Raw genomic sequence first — 20,111 nt, 5'->3', positions numbered from 1 at the left:
GCCCTAACAAGGGAAATGATTCACAATGCATTTCTAGGTGGTTTGGAGGAGGTGATTCTGGCTACCAAACTAGGCGTAGGCATTCCCAAATTCTTAAATGAGGTTTTGGATGTGGTCTAGCACCCTAACTTGGCCAACTTTCGCACTATTATGATAAAGCAACATTGTGCCAAGGCTGCGTTGGGCTATGACTTTCTGACTTAGAATGTGAAGTGGATGAAGGACTTTATCAAACTAGTTCAAGGTGAAGACAAGGAAGCTCAAGGATGACTTTAGTAAATGAATTGTTGTAAATATGTTTAGTCTTGTTGCATAGGCTTTTGGGGTCGGATGCCTTTGGTCTATAAGGAGTCATGTATGTTGATAAGGCGGTTTTCTGGTCATAGTTGGCTAGTTGGTTTTGAAAAACACTTTCAATGTATATTTTTCTTTAATAATTAATATACTAGCAACTAGATGTTGCAGCTTGCCGATCGAAAAAAGGGATAAGAAAATAAAGAAAAGAGACAAAAATGAAAATAGAAATTAAAAAAGAAAAAGTGAAATGAAAATTAGAAAAGGAAAAGTGCATAAACGAAAAGATTTGTCTTTTTCGTCATTCTCTCAATTCGGCATTTTCACTCAAAATCCTCTCCTTCAAAAAACGGAAAATATGGATTTGCATGGAAATTGTGGATGGAATTGCTTAAAGTTGGATTCAAATTGATGATGCTAGGTATGGGATTGTCGGGTGGGGAGTGGAAATTTAGCTGCATGTGTGAATGCATGGTTGTTCTTGAGGAGGATTTTTCTCCATTATTTGCAAGGTTGAAAATAGGTATTTCTCTATTTAATTTTGCATTAAAATGAACTCATTTCCTTTTTCTATGCCCAAAATAGGTGGTTGCATGGGGCCTCTTGCTATAGGAATGAATTCAGAATTTATTTAATAGTTTTAGAATGCTATTTAAATTTTGAAAAATGTCCATATTGTGGCCATACTATGGCAAAAGTTTCCAAAATTTAAGAAACATGAATTTTATATGAAAAGTATGTTGTTAGCCATATTTAGAACCAAGGGGTAACTTGAGAAAAATCAAATTTGAAATTTAAACTTTGAAGCTTTTCTTCAATAGTGGATTTGGGAGTTTATGGTTTTCATATGAGAAAAAAAATTGAAATTTTGAAATTGGGAAAGATCTACAATAAACTTTAATGTGTAAAAAGAAGTCTCCACAATTCTTTTTGAATAAGAACCAAAGGGTATTCAAATCGTATGATTTTTGTGATAAAAATAAATTGAAAATTTTAATTGTTTGAATTGAATTTAAATGAATTGGAATATGCGAATTTATGTCTCCTTAATGAAATTTTGATGTGAATACTATGAAATCATGCTCAATATTTTATGCTATGTTTGTGCATTGTTTGTGCATCGTTTTGCCTACCATGCCCAATTGGTCAAAATTGGAGCATTAAGAGCCTAGGATTGAGGTCTAGGGTTAGGGAGGAGTGGCTCTACATGTAGTCCCTAGTCCCAAGTTCAACTATGACCTTATGGCCATAGTGATTGTAGGTTTGTAAATCATGTGGGAATTAAGGAAATTGAGTGTTTGATTGAGCTAGTAATATTATTTCGACGACATGGCTTGAGCACTTGCATAGGCTCAATATGATCAGCCAGCATGCAACCTCTGCTTGGGTGGTGAATGTCACTGGAGTACTCCCTTTGCCTTGAGATGGGCATACATACACTAGTTTGCAAGCCATCTCTTCATGGTTCACATAACCCTCATTACCTCTCACCAGTTCCCTTGTCCTTGTATTTGTTGGGTGTCATATCCAACATGTCTTATACTTAGCCATATTGTATTTTTGAGTGACTATTGTATAGAACCATGATTGGCATGTGTGTAAGCCTACTCCCATGTTTGGTGTGAGTGTGTTTGTGGCCCATGTGACTATCTTGTAGCATGGTGGGAGTGGATCTTTAAAATCCACATATTAGGGTGGCTTGGAACCACCATTGGGGATTGGAAGATCTATCTGGAGAGCTCTAGAGCATGTTCGAGATTGGAAAAGGCTCTGAGTTTTATTTAACATATTATTATTTATATTTTGCAAAAATGTATAATGTTTGACACTTGAGTCCTTGTAGCAAATTGTAATAATTATATGAAACCTCCTAACTATATGGATTGTTAACCAACCACAAAGATGGTATTGGCGTTGTGTTTTCTTTTACCGTGTATCAGCATTGGTGTCAAGCATGCATGCAGTTCTATATGCTTTTTATCCTTTTGGTAATGTTGGTTAAAATGAACTAGAACACCTTTCCTTTGGGTTTTAAAATAAACATAGAGAACATTTGGTTTGGGCTTAAAATCAATCTTTCATGGGTTAGAAAACATGCATTTGACAATATAACATTAGGAATCCTTTTGTGTTTTGTGTGTGTAGTGTGTCCTTGAGAAGCATCTTATCAATGGGTTGTTTAAGGTTCTTCAAGTGTTCTTGGTGTGGTCTAGAGGTGTTGGAAACATTTACCCTTCATCCCTACTGTATTTGGCCTCATGTGGAAGCTTCTTTGTAGTCTCCCTAGCCCTTGAAAGTTATATCCTTTGTCAATTAGTGTGAGGCAAGATCGGATGTCTAGTACCTCTTCAATTCCCCATCAATTTCTTCATTTCAAAGTCCATTTTTGTTTGTGGTCCTCTCCGAGTAGTTCTTTAGTGTTTGGCATGTCTTGGGGAGCAAACCCTAGCTTGGATTCACTCACTAGCTAGGATTCCAGTACTAGAACGACACTACAATGCTCAAGGAGGACTACAACACTTGGCAAGGACTCCAACCCCAAGACTAGAATACAACGCTAGTTTGGAACCTGTGTTCTGGGCACTAGCATTTGTACCCTCTCTAGGCGCTAGTGTCTTCTAGTTCCCAATTTTTTCATTTCATTATCCAAATGACTCTTCCGATCTTTTCTCAAGGAAACCTTGTACACAAAAGTTGTTTCCTTGGCCACAAGAGCCTTCCCATGTTGTCATTTTGTTGATGATTGTCGTATATCAAGTCTTATGGTATCTCCTTGCCTTGGGAAGAGTGTAGTATTCAAGGAGTGACTCATCATCAAACTAATTGTAGAGTTTGTACCTCCTAGTTAAGTAGCCTCTTGTGTAGCCTTGTCCCTCTTTTTGAGTGTTATTTAGGGTTGTTGTTGAGTGGATTGAGGTGAGAGTTCCCTCATCCTACCTATTGTGACCTTTTCACAAATCAACCCATTGCAAATGGGGACCCTCCCTTTTTCCTGCTTTCTAGGGTTTTTGTTAGAGCCTTGTGACCTTCCTGCATCAGTATTGCCAGTTTGTCAGTTGTGAATGGTCTGGATTTTGAAAGTCACGAGTCAGTTTGTGCAAACCAAGTCAAAACAGAGTCTAGACGCCATCAAAGTACCTAGAAAAGCCGAAGGACAAAGATCGCAATTGATTTGAGCTAATTTGGACAACTTTCTATTTTTAGAAAGTTTTTTTTAGGAAGTTTTGTTTTTGGCATTTTGAGCACGATCCCCGAAATGGCTATGTTTAGAAAGTTTTTCCTATTTTTTAGGGAACCTTTCTTTTTCTATTTTCGGAAAGGGGTCTAGGGTTTGCACTATTGACACTGAGATGCACTGAAATGATCAACAAATTCCTCCAAAAATCCAAGTTTTGACCCAAAAAGCTAACCTCCTAAATTTTAGGGATCCTAAGGAATTCGATGGATGAATGGAGTCTAGTTTTCAAATTTCAAGATGATCTGGCAAGAATTGCACAAGTTATGAAGATTTAAGTTTTGATCATGTGGTTTCTGAAGTTGATAAAGTCCGCCCTCCATGGTTCCTGAAGTTTACCAAGTCCGCTTTGGAAAAGGTGAGGTGGGTCATCAACTTGAAGAAGTCTGCCCTACCATGAAGTTGAAGGTGCAAGCAAATGATGAAGTCCGCCCTAAGTAAAGAGCATCAAACTTGATAAAGTCCACCTTGGAGTTGAGCCATGGAATACATCAAGTTCGCCCTTGGTCAAGGACTGTGGTTCCTAAAGTTTGTAAAGTCTGCCTTCTTGGTGGACAATGTCAAGCAACCCCACCCTATCATGAGACATGGTGCAAGGAAGTGAGGAAGTCCGCCCAAGGGTGAGGGAATCAACAAATGTTTGAAGAGCATGAAGTTTACCAAGTCCGCCCTCCATGGTTCCTAAAGATGTTCAAGTCCGCCTTGAGAATGAGGGTTGTGTGTCATGAAGTTTATGAAGTCCACCCTGTGGATAAGATGGTGTTAAAGTCCACCCTCAAGCAATGAGCCATGAAATCAATGAAGTCCGCCCTTGACTAATATGAAAGGTGCACAAACATTAGGAAGTCCACCATAGCAAGGAGAATCAATGCAATAAAGTCCGCCTCATGTGAAAACTCACTAAGTTTGAAATGAAGGAATATTCCAAGGAGATGTCATCAAGATTTGATTCCCAAGTTCGAACTATGACATATTTGGAATGTTTTTAAAAAGAGAATATTGCAAATTTGATTCGAATTATGAACTGAAAACTGAATTAGAAAGTTGCATTGGAAAGATAAGATGAGGATTTCGAACTTGATAGTGATAACAAAGCAACTAAGGACGAAAATGGAAACTTTCTTTGCAAACTCGAAAGACTAAATGTCCAGGTTCGATGAATGAAGAGCAAATTAGAAACAAGTTTTGGAGATCCTCTGTGTTTCCAATCATGAAAATTGAACCTCATACAAATGCCTTTAGCTCTCTCATTTATTCATTTTAAGTTCGAACTTTCTAAGCAAGTTGAGAGCAATTATGAGAGGTTTTTTGCAGGTGAATGACATTTTTGAGAGAATTTTTAAGAGTTTTTACAGGTTGGAAGTAATTTCAAGGAGATATCAAACTTATCTCTAAGTTTTCAACCATTTTCACAAGTTTCAGCACAGATTTTGGAGGAGCTTTGACTGTTTGGAAGACAAATTTATTAATTTTCTGAGATTAACAGCCGATTTTTCATCCTCCAAGCAACTTCTTTTCTCATTCTTCTTCATTCTTCGAAGGTGAAAGTTGATTTCATAGGCAGAGTATTGGGTTTTGAACCCAATCTTTCTTCAAAGTTTTAAAGAGAAAGAACAAATATAGCAGATTTCCTTTCTTCTCTTTCTTACTTTTTGTCTTTCAAGGAGTTTGAATGAACTAAATTTTTTCCCAAATTCTGATTTTGAAGTTCAAATCAGACTGTTAACTCCTTAAGTTTGATGATTTTCAAGGGATTTTCTTAAGATTTTCAGAATATCAAAGTATTTGAAAATCCAATTTTCAAGGCTGTGTTGAGAAGAGAGTAAACTATAAATTACTTAGCTTCCAAACTCTGAAATTGCACCTAAAATGCAAATTATAACTTAAGTTTATTTGTTTCTTGTAGAGATTTCGATGACCTTCGAAGTAGGGACATCACGCAAAATGAAGTTTCTAGTAGACAAAGATTCCCCTCTAGAATCTAAGATGAATTCTAAATGAAAGCAAGTTGGTGACACAAACTTGGGTCACATCGACCTCCGAGAATTTAAGAAGAGAATGTATGGCACAGGCACTCAGCTACCTACCGCAATCGCACGAAAGATGATGAACAACGGGATAGTACAGGCTGCCGGTGTCCTTCCCACAATGCAGTGTGCTGACTTAATTGTAGAATGCTCCAGGCATTACAACACAGTGAACAGAGAGATAGTAGCTCCTGATGGCAGAATCCTCGCAAACATTGGAGAAGTAGCGATCAGAGAGGCGTTTTGTATCCCTGAGTACCACAAAACTGTTTACATGACCAGAGATGAAGCAGCACAGTTATACAATGACCACATTGAAGAATATGAGGCTAACATCAACCATCAATGGTTGGAAAAGCCCAGGAAAGGGACCAAGATACCTAAGATCCTTGTGAGGGCGTATTTCAAAGAATATTACGGAGATCTCATAGTCTTGCTGAACAAAGTCATGGGAAGCCAGCAAGGTGCTCCTTTAGAACCATGGATGTACTACTTTATCCATGAAGTCACCGTTGGAGTAAAGATGATTAACCCGGCGAAGATCATTAGTAATAATCTAGATGATCAATTGAGAAATTTGGAAAAGAATAGGACATTCTACATAAATTCTTACTTAGTCTATTCTTTGGCAAGAACATATAGGTACCTCTCCTTGTAAGTAGGGGCGTTGTCGAGAACAAAGAAAACTAATTTCCAGATTATGACTGTTATCCATAGCTGCAACTAGAAGAAAAGTTCCACATGGAGAGTCAATGATGCATTCTTGATGCATATCACTAGAACCCTTCAGGGAGGTATCCATCAGCGACTCTCTTAAGAATCGAAGGATTTTATCAGTAGATTTGGGTATTGGTATATCCAATATCCCAAGTTCACTTACCCGAGGATCTAGGGATTCTCCGAACAGCCATATAGATTCCCCATGTTCCCTACAAATAGGATGGCACTACTTGAAGTAGTACAGCAGTTGGAGAATTTTATGAGTGTAAAGAGAAAGAAGCAAAAGACAGGAGCGTCCTCCCTCACTATTGGGAACGGATTGGAAACATGTCCTTCATCCCAAGCTACTACATTTGCTGATAAGAAAATTCTGTGGTACCCATTCTTCTGGTACCAAGCAAAGAGTCATTTTGATCCTTTTCATCGAATAGGGAAAGTGGATGGAGTAAAATTTGAGCACAAGCCAGACCTCAAAGACTACTAGGCTAATGTTGTTGATAGCTTTAATGTGAGAAGAAGACTATGGTCTAGAATTCCATTGAGTTTGATCAGAGTTTCTGAAGTATTCCGAGTAGCAGACCAGCTTGAGGAGGATAATGAGTTTGAGCAGCCACATTATGCCACCTTGAAGAACGAGACCCTTACCCCCATTGATTGGTCAGATTCTGAGAGATCTAACCTTGGAGATCTAATGAGGCCGGTAATTGAGTACTCTAAATGGTGGGCAGCTCGAAGGACAAAGGAGCTTAAAGTGAGAAATGTTGCCTTCACATATGACCTTATGGGGACAGATGAATCTATGTCTTCGAATCATGTTGTAACCTCTAGCGATCCAAGGAATCCCGAGAGTGTTGGGTCGAGGAAAAGAAAAGAACCCACTGAGAATTCATCAAGCGCAAAAGGAAAGAAAATCCTTAGAGAAGTAGATGTGGGCAGGTTGCAACAGTCAGGAGAAGGTCACTCAACCATAAGTGCTTCGTCTACCACACCACTGAGAGTAATAATTGATGAACAAGAACAAGATGTTGAAATGGAATTTCCTTCTCCTATCATTGAGGAGATCATAGAGGAACCAGTTCAGGAACCCAATATAGCTAAGGATGTCGAAGTTGAGGACCTGGAACAGCCAAGGGAATTCCTGGATGGCATAGTCACTTCGAAGAAAGAGGTAGAAGATAATTTTGATAAAGGTGGCATGGAACAATAAACCATTCTTGATTGGTTGAAGGAAAGAATGAAAGCCAAAGTTTCTAAGGAGGTGCACCATATAGATAATACAACTACACTTTTGGCTGAATTAGACAAATCCAGCAAGGAAAAGCCAGCCAAGCCAGCCAAGAGATTTTCTTTGATCCAAAGAGACAGTGCAGGATGCAGAACGGTTCAGATAGCAGTACCTAAGGTAGGGAAAACTCAGGATGATATCACTCCTAAAGAATATGAGATTACTACCGTAAACTTGGGTAAGCCTACCAAGGCCCAAGAGGTCTAGGATTTTGATGATTCCTGCAACACCCTCAAGGCAAGGTTGAACAAAGAAGTAGAAAAGAGGAAGACGGTTGAAGCTGAGAATGAACAGTGGAAGAAGTATGTTCAACATTTAACAAAACCCATTGATCGGGAAGAAGTACCTGTTACTCCACCTATATCTCTTCCACAGGAATCATTAAAGGAGTATGAGGACATGAAGACCACTTTCAGAGAGGCCAAAAGATGGACTGATGATGCCTCAGAACGTGCTGACATACTCATTGAGAACCTGATATCAGCACATGATTCCACCTCTTCCCTATTAAGTAGACTTCATGACATAGCTGAAGTTTGGGAAGATATTAAGGATATTCAGAGCAGAATAATTCCATGTCTGAAAGCAATTAGAGGGCTTTCTCAACAGGATCTTATAGAAAGAAAAGCTATCCAACCTGGTGCCATTTACGATTTCAACACCTGGTACTTTGCCTTGATTACCAAAGTTGAATCTTTGAGAAAATTCGAAGCTAAATGTTCAGAGATAGAGAAATCCATCAGAGGTATTTAGGACAAAGTTTTCTTTGTGGCGGCTGAGGTATTGCAGTAGGACGAGGTGCGAGAGAAGCATTTGCGTGCAGAGAATCTGAAGGCCAAAGTTCAAGGAAACTTCTTCAAAGTTTCAGGGTCAATTCTCAAGGAAGATCTCACCAGAATTTCAAGCTTCATATGCATAGATGATAATTTCTTAGCACAAACAACTGACTAGGAAGACACTCTCGCCACATGTGCTGATGATGTGGACATGGTCGATTTCCAAATTGGCAGCTTGCCACATGTCACCATGGAAGAGGTTCAATCTCTCGTGTCTAGATGCAACGAATCTGCAGCATCTCAAAAAGGAAACTAGATGGCCACTTCACCAGGATTAGCAGCTGCGCCACTTGTCCTTTTTCCTCTTGTTGAAACTATTAGAGTTTTGGGAAACCCTAATTAGGGTTTCGATTTTTCAATCTGGGCCCTTGATTATTGTTCAATCTCGGCCATTCAAACTTTTTGTGTGCCTATATAAGGTTGCCTCCTCTCATTTGGAGAGTGTGAGGTTTTTGAAATATTGTTGCATGAAGGTCATTTCCAAATAATATATTACATGTGTGCTTTCTCTTAGGGCTTTGTAATCCCTATTGTTTGAGTGAGTAAGCAAGGTTTTCAATTTCTTCAACACATTAGTTAGAATTTATTTTACATTGTTAGATGAATGAAAGATTTGATAAGTATTGGTTTATGGTGTATCTCTGCTCATACTTTTGGTGAATGGATGATTTTCATTCACTGTGCAAAGTTAGTCTGAGCTTTTCATTTTGTGTATGCTTAAACTTCCGATCATAAGCACATCCCTTGAAGATTGCATCCACTTTGTGTAAGTTGTCTTAAGTGAGGCGAAACAAAGTGTGGTTTATTGAGTTCACCGAATCAATACCGTCTCTGGAATTCATAGGAATAGAGTAGATTTCTCAACCCTTATCCCTTTTGTCCTTTTTTTTGAAAGTCTTAAACCTCAAAAATCCCAAAAATTAAAAAAGAAAGAAAGAAAGAGAGCTTTAATTGACAAATCCATCTAAGTCCCAAAATTGTTGACTACTCGTTCAAGCGTAAGTCCCTTTGTGTATTACCAGCAAATCACAACATCCATTGAGCTTATCCACACGTCAAGACCCGACAAAAGAAACCTTGGAATCATCATATGATCTTCTAGCAATCTTAGCATAAGCAGTGACTTTTCAAGAGAGGGTAAATATATCTTTGGGTACTTTATTCTAATGTTTGGTAGATGATAAAACAAACACCAACACTAGCCTTGGTTAGTTGTATCATCTAGTGGAGCTCTAATAGCTCCTAGTCATTCCACCATTTGTGTGGGCCTATGTGGATATTGTAAGATCTCTTAACTGTGTCTTGGTGTGGATCGAAGGTTGATGATTCCCCCATTCTGCCCTAGTGTTGGGTTCATGAGAGAACACAATCGTAGGATAGTACCTAATCATCATTAGGAATCATTCCCCTCTCATAGGTTCATCATGGTGGTTTCATCTCATGATTGGTAAGTCTTTCATGGGTGCCACCTTGCTTATGCAATGATGAGATCATTCTTGTTATCATTACCTTTGTATCATTGTGTCTTGCACAAGACTTGTGTGCACGTTGTAGTGCAAGTGCGCCATGTTTGTATTGCATCTTTGTTGTTATTACTTTTGTTAAAAAAAAAATGTTGTTATGTCAAGTTTTATCCTTAGTGTTTTAGACGGGGACTTACATTGTACACCTCACATTTTGCACCTAACATTCCTTCAACTAATGTTCACACTCAAGCATCTAGTGTGGAGACTTTTGAGGAGACAATATGGTCATTTGAAACTTCAAGTCCTTTCATTGACCAAGGTTCAAGAGACATGTCCTAACATTCAATATTATTCATTCCTCACTTCTACCAGATCCAATTTTGGTTCACCCATGCCTTCTGATGATTTGGTTTAGTAGGACATTTATTGTCTCCCAAAGGCAACTCCATGGGATGAGCACTCGATACATCTATCAAGTTTCTTTTGTGTGTCCCTTTGTGCGAATATGGAGGACCCCCTTGAGGATATTCACATCCTCTTTGATAACTATCATAGCTACTATTTCTACATCATCTTTAAATCTTGTCCTACATTTAATCCACAAGGTTCTAGCTTGTCACTTTCTTCAATTAGGTCAAGGACTCCTAATTTGATTGTAGCACCTCTCAATAATGACATGGCAACACATAAGAAATTTCTAGGAACATTATACAATCTAATATTTCTTCACTTGTATTCATTTTAGGAATGGGAAGATATCCTACATACACCTTTGTGTTTGTTTCTTCTTAAGAGGAGAAATGTTGTTCAGAAATCATAGGTTTTCTTTAGCATTGGATGTTGAGCTTTTAACATCTAAGTACGAGACTACACCTTGAGGGGAGCATCAGATTCTCTATTAATGGGGGCTTCTCTCCCTTTTCTTAGGAGGCTCTTCTTTCTAGGGGAGATTTTCCTTTTCTAATCTTTCTTCACTCATTCATTTTAGGAATGGGAAGATATCCTACATACACCTTTGTGTTTATTTCTTCTTAAGAGGAGATATGTTGTCCAGCAATCATAAGTTTTCTTTAGCATTGGATGTTGAGCATTTAACATCGAAGCGGGAGACTACACCTTGAGGGGAGTGTCATAGTCTCTATTTATGGGGGATTCTCTCCCTTTTCTTAGGGGGGTCTTCTTTCTAGGGGAGTTTTTCCTTGTGTGAGGTTTTATACTTCCCAATTCATTGAGAGGCACATTGTCTACATGGCTACACATTCGTCACGACCCATCCAACTATCTTTCCTACCCACCTAAGCTATGTTCATGGGGTGTGTTGGTGCATAATTTTATTTTATTGCATATTATGCAATTAGGATAGGATAAGCTTTCTTAGGTAGGTGGGTACCTTCTAAGGTAAGTTGCATCTACATTATGTTATTTGTACTTTCCTAGTTTGGTGGAGATGTTGTACATGCATGTCTCTACATCTCCTTTATCCCACATTAGTTGTACATTCACATCTCTTGGTGGTGTATCCTTTAAATACCCACCCCTTTCTCTCACATGAGTATCTAATCTAGAATCATCACTTTATATTTCCATTGTTTGTTATAATAGAATTATTCTCTCATTTTAAGCTCCTTGGCCTTGGGTGGCTATCTCCATAGCTAAATCTTATAGCCTCCGTAGGGAGTTGAGCTAGTGGTTTTTCCTAAAAGATGCACCAATTCAAAAAACCTCTACCACCCCAATAAAAGATCTCACAGGAGGCTATCAAACCATGTCACAAATCCCAAGGGAAGACACTAGACATGTTCCAACAATCTCCCCCTTAGCGTTACTTGAGAGGATTTGAACCTACGACCCTGCTCTAATACCACTTGTAGGTAGTTGAGCTAGCCATTTTTCACAAAAGATGCACTTGTTCAAGAAACTGCCACCATCCCAATTAAGAATCTTATGGGAGGCTATTAAACCATGTCACAAATCTCGAGGGGAGACACTAGACACATTCCAACAGCCTCCTATCCAGTTTGAGATCCATTTGGATACCAATGATCAAATCACACCTGCACCCTCCGCCCGGAGCCAACAAGCTCAAAGAGAAGACTTTGTTGGCATAAATCAGCTCTCGGTAAGAGGAGGAATATTGACATTGTATGGCACAGATTATGGAAAACAAGGATCTCTTTCTTCAAACTCTCACTAATGAGAAGGAATCTGACATGTTGGACTTCTTGAATATGAAAATGATATGGTCTAGCTCCCTATATTCACTACCATCTCCTAAACTACAAGCAAAATATCAAAACTGAATTGTGGAGCTAAAGGCAAGCAGAAAGGAAGGAAGACGAGCAAGAAAACTACAACCAAAAGGCTACAACTCAGTCAATAAAGGCACTCAATGGACTATGGGTGCCCTGCTCACCAAAAGTAGAAGAAAGCATTCTACTAAACAATCTTGAGGATTGTGTTCTCTTCATTTTTATTTAAATCCTGGGTAGCGTCCTTGAGTGGTACTTTGTGGTGCCTATTGTAAGTCACTTGCAACTACTACAACCTCTAGTATTACTTTTGCAATCTCTAGCATTAACAATCATGGTATTTCCAAAATCCATAGTACTGCTTACAATGTTTTTGGATTTGACTGTATCAAGATTTTTAACATCCAGAAACACTGTAAGCAACATCTAGCATCTTCGTCAAAATCTTGGTTTCATTTCATCAACCTTTTGTAGCATCTTCTACAGCCTCTCAGTTTCTCTTTGTTAGCTCTAAAACTTCTACAGTGTTTGAGCTGCAAAAGTTCTAGTTTGGTTTTGTCTTGTTTGCTCCCCAATTTATGGATCTAAAGCATAATTCTTTTGTTCAATTTTGAAATTGATAAAAAAGGGGGGTAGGCCCTTATCCTACCTTAACAATCAAGAGAAAAAATATTTAAGCATGTTCCAAACAAAGGTATATTAAAAACCATATGTGCGTATGTTGTTGAGAGGTCCAATCGAAATCAAAAGCATTGTTAGTGAAAAGAGTGAAATTTAACTATAGACAAAGGATGAAACTATCTAGGGTTAGGATTGCAAATCCATTGCACCCACCTATTCCTACTTGATTGAACTAGGTATGTACCACTGATACATTCCAGTGTTTTCCTTGGATGTATCCTCTTTGTGGATTTAGACAAATCACCACGAGGAACCATTCAATGGTGCCCATCACTTCCCATATGTCTTGAGCAAGTCTAAAGCATATCTATGATGTAACTTTTTCCCCGGATATTCCTAAGTATAGTTGGAACACTCGCTGAGTACTCAGCGAGTTTTGAAAAATTGCCGAGTTTTTATACTTTGCGAGTTTTTGTGACTGAAACTCGATGCAGAAACTCGGCGAGTCTGTGCTAAAAACTCAGCCATCTGGGAATAAAGAGAAAAAACGGCAAAAAACAAGTTTATTTTTCATTTCTTACGTTCTATTTTGCTGAGAGGGGGAAAAAAACTCTTCCAAACACTTGACTACTGATTTCCATCGATTTGAAGCGGATTTGAGGCGGATTTCAAGTGGATTTGAAGTGGTTTTTCAAGAAAAATCAGATTGCCAGGTAGGTTTTCTTTTTTTTTCTATTCTTTTTAAAAACATTTTATTTATTTTTTGTTGCATCTAGATGAATAGAAAATCATTCCTAAGTAGTCAAAAATCTTTTTGAGTCATTGGAACAAGATTTAACACTATTTTTGACAAGTTTTGTTGAATTTTTCACTATTTTTTTAGGAATCTCTAGTTTTTCAAAAAAAATCAAACCCTAATAGTTTTTTTGTTTTTTTTAAGCTTTGAATGATGTCTAAAATTATTTCAACTAATTTAGATAGTTTGCTAAATTGTTTAACTAAAATATTAACTTTCTTTTTTCACTTTGTATGTCTAGGTTAACTAACCATTAATTATGGCAAATTCTAATTGGCCACTAGAACCATGCCCATCTGGATATGTAGGCACATGTCCTAAAGGTGCTGAGATAGGGCTTGGAGGTGTGCCTATGAAGGACCGGATCCTGGGACAATGATTTGCATAAAATGTGAAAAAATACTTCATGGAGGCATAAACCACCTCAAATACCACCTTGCAGGCATAGACAAGCATGATGCTAGAGAATGCATTGGGACCACTGCTGAAATAAAAAGAGAAATGAATGCCCTACTTTCAGTTGGGGAGGAGAAGAAATTGCAAAGGGGGAGGGAAAAACTAGACATGAGATCAGCCATAGCTGATTCTCAAGGTGCTTCTATTGACATTGAAGAAGAAGAAGAAGAAGAAGCACTTCAGAGCATAGTGGGCTCTCGTCGTGGCCCACGTATCCGCAAACCCAGCACCACCTCCCCCATCACTTCTACTTCCTATAGTAGAGTACTTGGCACTGTTGCATCACCATCAAGGACACAGTCCATAGGTAGTTATTTTGTGCCCAGGAACACACCTGGAGCACAACCACCATTAGAGGCCACTAGATGGAATAGGGAGGCACATGAGAAAAGAGACATTACATGTGCTGATCTTTGGTACTTCAACAACATCCCATTCAATGTGGTAGACAATCCTTATTGGCTGAATTTGGTGATCGCAAAGACAGTTTCAAGAAAGGGGTACAAGGCCCCTTCTCGCAAGGATTTGAGTGGGAGATTAGTAAATAGTCCACTTGATTTCATTTTTAATTGTTTTTTAGATTTCTTGTTTATTAAATCAAAATCGTGTACTAACACCTAATTTCACTTTGTTCTTGTAGGTTGCTCACAAATGCAGTTGATAGGGCAAAAAAAGTGGTGGAGGACCAAAGGAGAAAATATGGCTGCACCATTCTTTCTGATGAGTGGACAGATGGCAAAAACCGCACCATCATTAATTTTTTGGTTGCTTGCAAGGACAATATTGTGTTCTTGAAATTGGTTGATGCCTCCAGTAAGGTGAAAAATGCAGAAACATTGGTTGGAATGTTGGAGCACATTGTCATGGAGATGGGAGTAGAGAATGTGGTGCAAATCATCACAAATAATGCAACAGCATATGTGGCAGCAGGTAGAATCCTTTTGAATTATCACCTTTAGCAATATTTTCATTTGTTGTGGCTTTGTTTTTCTTGGTTGTATCTTTCCTAAGAATAACTTCTTCTTTTGCAGGTAGAGTCCTCCAAGATAGACACCCCACTCTTTTTGGACACCTTGTGCAACACATGTCCTTGACCTTCTTTTGGAGGACATAGGAAAACTTGATTGGGTGACTCCAGTTGTGGAAGATGCAAGGAGGATCGTGAAATATATTTACAATCACCCTTGGGTTCTACATTTGATGAGAGAGCACACCCAAGGGAGAGATTTGGTGAGAGCCGGTGTCACAAGGTTTGCACGATTTTCTTGACGTTGCAAAGCATTCTTGCTGCATTGACTTCTTTGAAACAAATGTTTGTGAGTCATGTTTGTGAGTCAAGCATGGCTAGACTCACCTTATTCAAAGAAGGCTGAAGGAGAAGGGGTTGCATGCATAGTCTTTGACAACCATTTTGCACAAAGGGCTGCAAAGATTGTGAAGATAACTTCAAAACTTGAATTTTTAATTATTCTTGATTCAAGTCTCTCATTACTAATTTGTAACTTCATTAATTAATCATTTTGTAATTTGTATTTTTCAATTGTAGGTGTCAGAACCCTTGGTTAGAGTTCTCTGCTTAGTAGATGAGGATAAAACCCCAATGGGGTATATTTATGAGGCCATGGATAGGGCCAAGGAGTCTATCAAAAATTACTACAGGGGGATAGACTCAAATTTGATCCCATTTGGGAAATTATTGATAAGAGGTGGAACAATCAGCTCCACCAACCCATCCATGCAGCAGGATACTTCCTCAACCCTCGTTTTAAGTTCGGGGGTTCTTACTCAGATCCCTAATGGAGATGTCATGGAGGGCCTCACTACATGCATCAGAGGATGATACCCGAGGTTGAGGTGAGAGACCTCATTGTGGCCGAACTCCAAAATTATGAAGAAGCAAGGGGTAAGCTATTCTCTTCAAAGCTGGCCATAAGAGGAAGAACCACTCAAACCCCAAGTATAACATTTGCCATTTGGATTTTGGGATCTAAAGTGATTGATAAATTGATAAATTATGTTTTCGCTTTTCTCTTTGCTTTCTAACTCCTCAATTTTTTTTGTTTTGCAGATGCTTGGTGGCAAAGTTGGGGTGTAAATGCCCCAAATCTCAAAAAAAAATCCTCAGAATCTTATGTCAGCCTTGTAGTTCATCCAATTGTGAGCACAACTGGAGCTTGTTTGGAGCCATCCACATGAAAAAGAGGAGCAAGTTAACGCAGAAATGCCTCAATGACCTTGTCTTTGTGCAATATAATCTTCAATTGCGCGTAAGGAAGGTAGAGGAAGCAGCAAGTGGTCCAATTAACTTGGATAGTATAGATCCTTACAATGATTGGACATCACAGGAGCAGCCTCCATGTTTACAGAGGATGACATCACTGATTTGGAGAGGTAGGCTATGGAGGAGGAGGGGGGTGGATTTGGTTTCACGTTGGATGACATTAAGGAGGATGAGGAGTCATTGCCAGTGCCAGGAGCAGGTAGAGACATAGCTTCATCCAAGATGGAGAACGAGCCACAGCCTAAGCCAGACATATCAAGCGAGGAGGCACAGTCACACTCATGAGTCATGCCACACCCACAGCCACAGCAGACTTCTAGGACTAGACCCTCTATTTCTACGGCTACCTCTCCCCCAGTTTATACTAGAGATGGGAAGAGGAAGATGTAATTGTAATGATGTATTTACTTTTAGTTTTACAAAAACTATTTACTATTTTGTTTCCAGCCATCAGCATTCCTCATGAGGATGCAATTTTGTACCCACTTTGCATTTAAATATATCTAGACTCGCCTTGTTTCTTTTGTGTTCTCATTTATTGACTCATTGGATGCATCTTCTCATTGAATTTTGGAAAAAAAAATTCATTTTTAATTAAATTTAAGCGTGTTTTTAAGTTGCTGAGTTTTTTGCTGAGTACTGGCCAAGTTTTTTGCTGAGTTTTTTTTTTCAGGCCTTGGCGAGTTTTTGCTAATGACGAGTAGTTCAACTATGTTCCTGGGAACAGAGAGAATATGTCACCAGAGGAATGATGCCAATTCATTTTGACCTGTTTGGAGTAAGACTATTATTTATGTGATACAATGTTTCCCTATATGGTATCCTTGTAAATTTGCATAGAGACTGTTTACAGGCAGGACTATAACACAATAGGATAGCCAATCCATGAAGGTTTTTGAATGATATGTTGTTAAAAATATCGAATTCTATTCCAGACCAACAATTGACCTCAAACATTGATCAAGGGATTCTATTGTAATGGTAACAGGGAGCAAACATAGGTGGAACAAATATGATGTCAATTTTTATCTCATATTAAAAATATGAGAATACCATCGAAGCACATCCGCACACGAAGTTAACAAAAGTACATAACTACATTTAACATTTACCAAGAAAAAATAAGTTAACCCCAGAATTTCGCCCATTGCCTCACGCTAGAAACTAACATCAAACAGCAATGCCTTCTAACGCATTCTCAACTCAAAAAGCACAGATCAAGTATAAAGAACAGAATAATCTCTAATATAAAATAAAAATTACTTGTGAAATACTTGAAAAGCACAAAAAAGGAAAAGAAAAAAAGATCAGGAGAAAGGGGATAGGAAAAATACCATTTGGCCCGAGCATCCAATTTCAGAGGTGATGGTTGGGAAATATTGCATGGCCCCTCTGTGACAATTTGGTGCAGTCCATACAACTGCATTTCAACAAGACAAACTTTTAATGAATGGAGATATTTTTACACATATAGAACTGCTGATGAATCTTTTCTTTTCTTAAAAAAGATTTTAAACTACATATAAAATCCTCGCAACCATTTTTTTGAGTTTTCTAATTAGCGAATCTAAATTTTAAAGGCATGGAAAAACAGCCAATTGACAATAGGAATAGCCTTCAAAATTACTCTGATCTGGACTTCGTTTGGAATCTTCTGAGACAGGTTGGCAGCCATGGATGAAACATACACCGCCGCTTCACCAAAGATTTCATCAAACTCTGAATTCTCCACTTTCTCCCACTCATCCTCATCGCTTAAGAAACTCGAGTCATTTATTCTAAACTCTGTTTCATTTGTTTTCAAAAAAAATTAGTTCAAATTGATATTACACATAAGTATATGACAATATAGTTAATCTTGTGCTTGATTTGAAATTCCTGAGTAGGTGATTTTGAATTGCTTTCACTTTCAGTTTGAGTTGAAAAGGAGGTTTAAATAAACAATAGATTGACAAGAACTTCGTCAGTAACTATAGAGTTAAACATACCCTGGTTTTTCTTCAATTGTACCAAGGTGATCGCTAAATAGCAAAAGTAGTTAAAAGTATGTAATAAAACTGGGGTAAGCACAACTTTCAAATATTATTTTTAAAAAGCAAGAGATTAACAAGAGATTCGTCACTAGCAATAGAATTAGTTGTTCCCAGTTTGAGTAGAAAGCTCTTTGAAAAAACTGTCTAAAAGATTTTGCATTAACATATTAGATCACACTCCATATTCATCATCTGGATAATGATGAGTGGTGATAGATCAAAGAATATAATCTGAAATGTGGATACAAAATCTTCTACACAGTTTTTTTCCCATATGCTTTCTCATCAACTTCATGGACTGTAAAAGCCTTATATTCTTATTTCCCTGTTTAGTTTGTTCAATTTCACCACGGTTATGATCACATGGGAAATTCAGTTCTAAATATGTAATAAAACAAGGATAGAGAGTGTGATCCAGATTCAAATTCCCCACCTCAAAAAGACAGATCATAACTACCCCAAAAAATTGGACAAGTTGTCGTACAAGGATCATTACGTATATTGTACAGCGTCCCACGTTTTGCATGTTTAAAAAACAAAATCATAAAAACGTAACTGTAAAAAGAGAAATACTAAAACTCCAATTGAAGTGCTACAATACCCTACCTTTCTTCTCTTCTGTTTGGATATCCCTTGCAAAATATTCTTCTTCCACCTCCTCTTTCACTAAGAGTCCCGCGTGCGATGAAACGTCCTCTACTTTCTTCTTGGATATCTCGTCCGAAAAGTAGAATTCAACATTTTCCATTAGAGAAACCACTTCCCTCGGCTTTTCTCCTAATATAACCTCGTCTTCAGCCTCTAAATAATTATCTTCACATTTCTCATCCCGATCGCAGAATTCATTACTTTGCAGCGAAAACCCTGGAGGCATGCCTCCTAAAACAGAATCTTCTATGTGGATTTGCCGGACTTTTTCTTTCTCCGGGCTAAGCTCGTGCTCTGCATCTATATTCTCGTACACGGGGACTCGATCCCAGGGAAATTCTGAAAAATAGCTTTCATTTTCGTAGGAGACTATAGTGGGATTCGATCCCTGGTACTTCAACGAAACAACGAGCGCAATTAGCTTGGCAACCAAAAAAGCAGAGAGGAGAGCAAATAGAATAGAATTGAGAAGCTCCTGCCATATTTCCATTGTAATGAACTGATCAAATTCAAAGGGCCTGCAACTACAAATTTTGCACAGCTTTCTTCTATGACTTCGTTAGCGCGATTTAATTAATAGAGAATAAAAGCTATAGTTCGGTTTCAATGTGCTGCGAATATCCCTTTTCACCGACACTGATTTTCTCTTGGGCCCGCCCGCACGAATAGTCTTAATTTTCATGACATGCAATGTGGGCCCAACGACTGCTTAATTGTTAAGCTGTTTCTTTCGTATAGTGAATCTTAGGCCCAATTACGTAGTTGATTGATAGTATATTCTCATATTCTCTTTGCCTTAATATCTTGTCAACTCATTTAGATTGCGACTTCAATTAATTATTCTACCCCGCATTACAAATGTTTCCCTTGTCGCTAAGGTGTTCCCACCATTAGGGAAGGGGATGATAGACAAGTGTATGTCAATGGTTAAAAAAGGATTGAATTTTATTGCTTCGTTAGTAAAAAGTTTTGAATGATTCTATTTTTTTTATGGAGAAGAGCACCACTAATCATTCATGTTTCAATTATAGTTGAATGCAATTATAGTTGAATGCAATTATAGTTTGTTTTTAATGACGTTTACAAGGTCGAATAGTTTATGGGATTTACAAATAACAAGCAAATCAGATAAACATAAAGGGACCATGAAGAAGAGACCGGTAA

At 38.2% G+C, this 20,111-nt stretch overlaps 1 protein-coding gene across 2 annotated transcripts in view; it reads right to left on the bottom strand.

Annotated features, from left to right (window-relative positions):
• LOC131080108 (acyl-CoA-binding domain-containing protein 3) overlaps positions 1-19,520 on the bottom strand; it is a 46,931-nt gene extending 27,411 nt beyond the window's left edge. For both annotated transcript variants that reach the window (XM_058018205.2, XM_058018206.2), the window contains exons 1-3: positions 18,906-19,520; positions 17,894-18,051; positions 17,601-17,686 (exon numbers count right to left, since the gene is read on the bottom strand). In XM_058018205.2, the coding sequence (XP_057874188.2) occupies positions 17,601-17,686; positions 17,894-18,051; positions 18,906-19,437 (776 nt within the window). In that variant the 5' untranslated portion in view covers positions 19,438-19,520. The remainder of the gene's footprint in view (positions 1-17,600; positions 17,687-17,893; positions 18,052-18,905) is intronic.
• Between the last annotated feature and the right edge of the window lie 591 nt (positions 19,521-20,111).

Source organism: Cryptomeria japonica, chromosome 11, assembly GCF_030272615.1.
Source record: "Cryptomeria japonica chromosome 11, Sugi_1.0, whole genome shotgun sequence".
NCBI classification, from domain to species: domain Eukaryota; kingdom Viridiplantae; phylum Streptophyta; class Pinopsida; order Cupressales; family Cupressaceae; genus Cryptomeria; species Cryptomeria japonica.
This window is presented reverse-complemented; position numbering and strand designations above follow the sequence as displayed.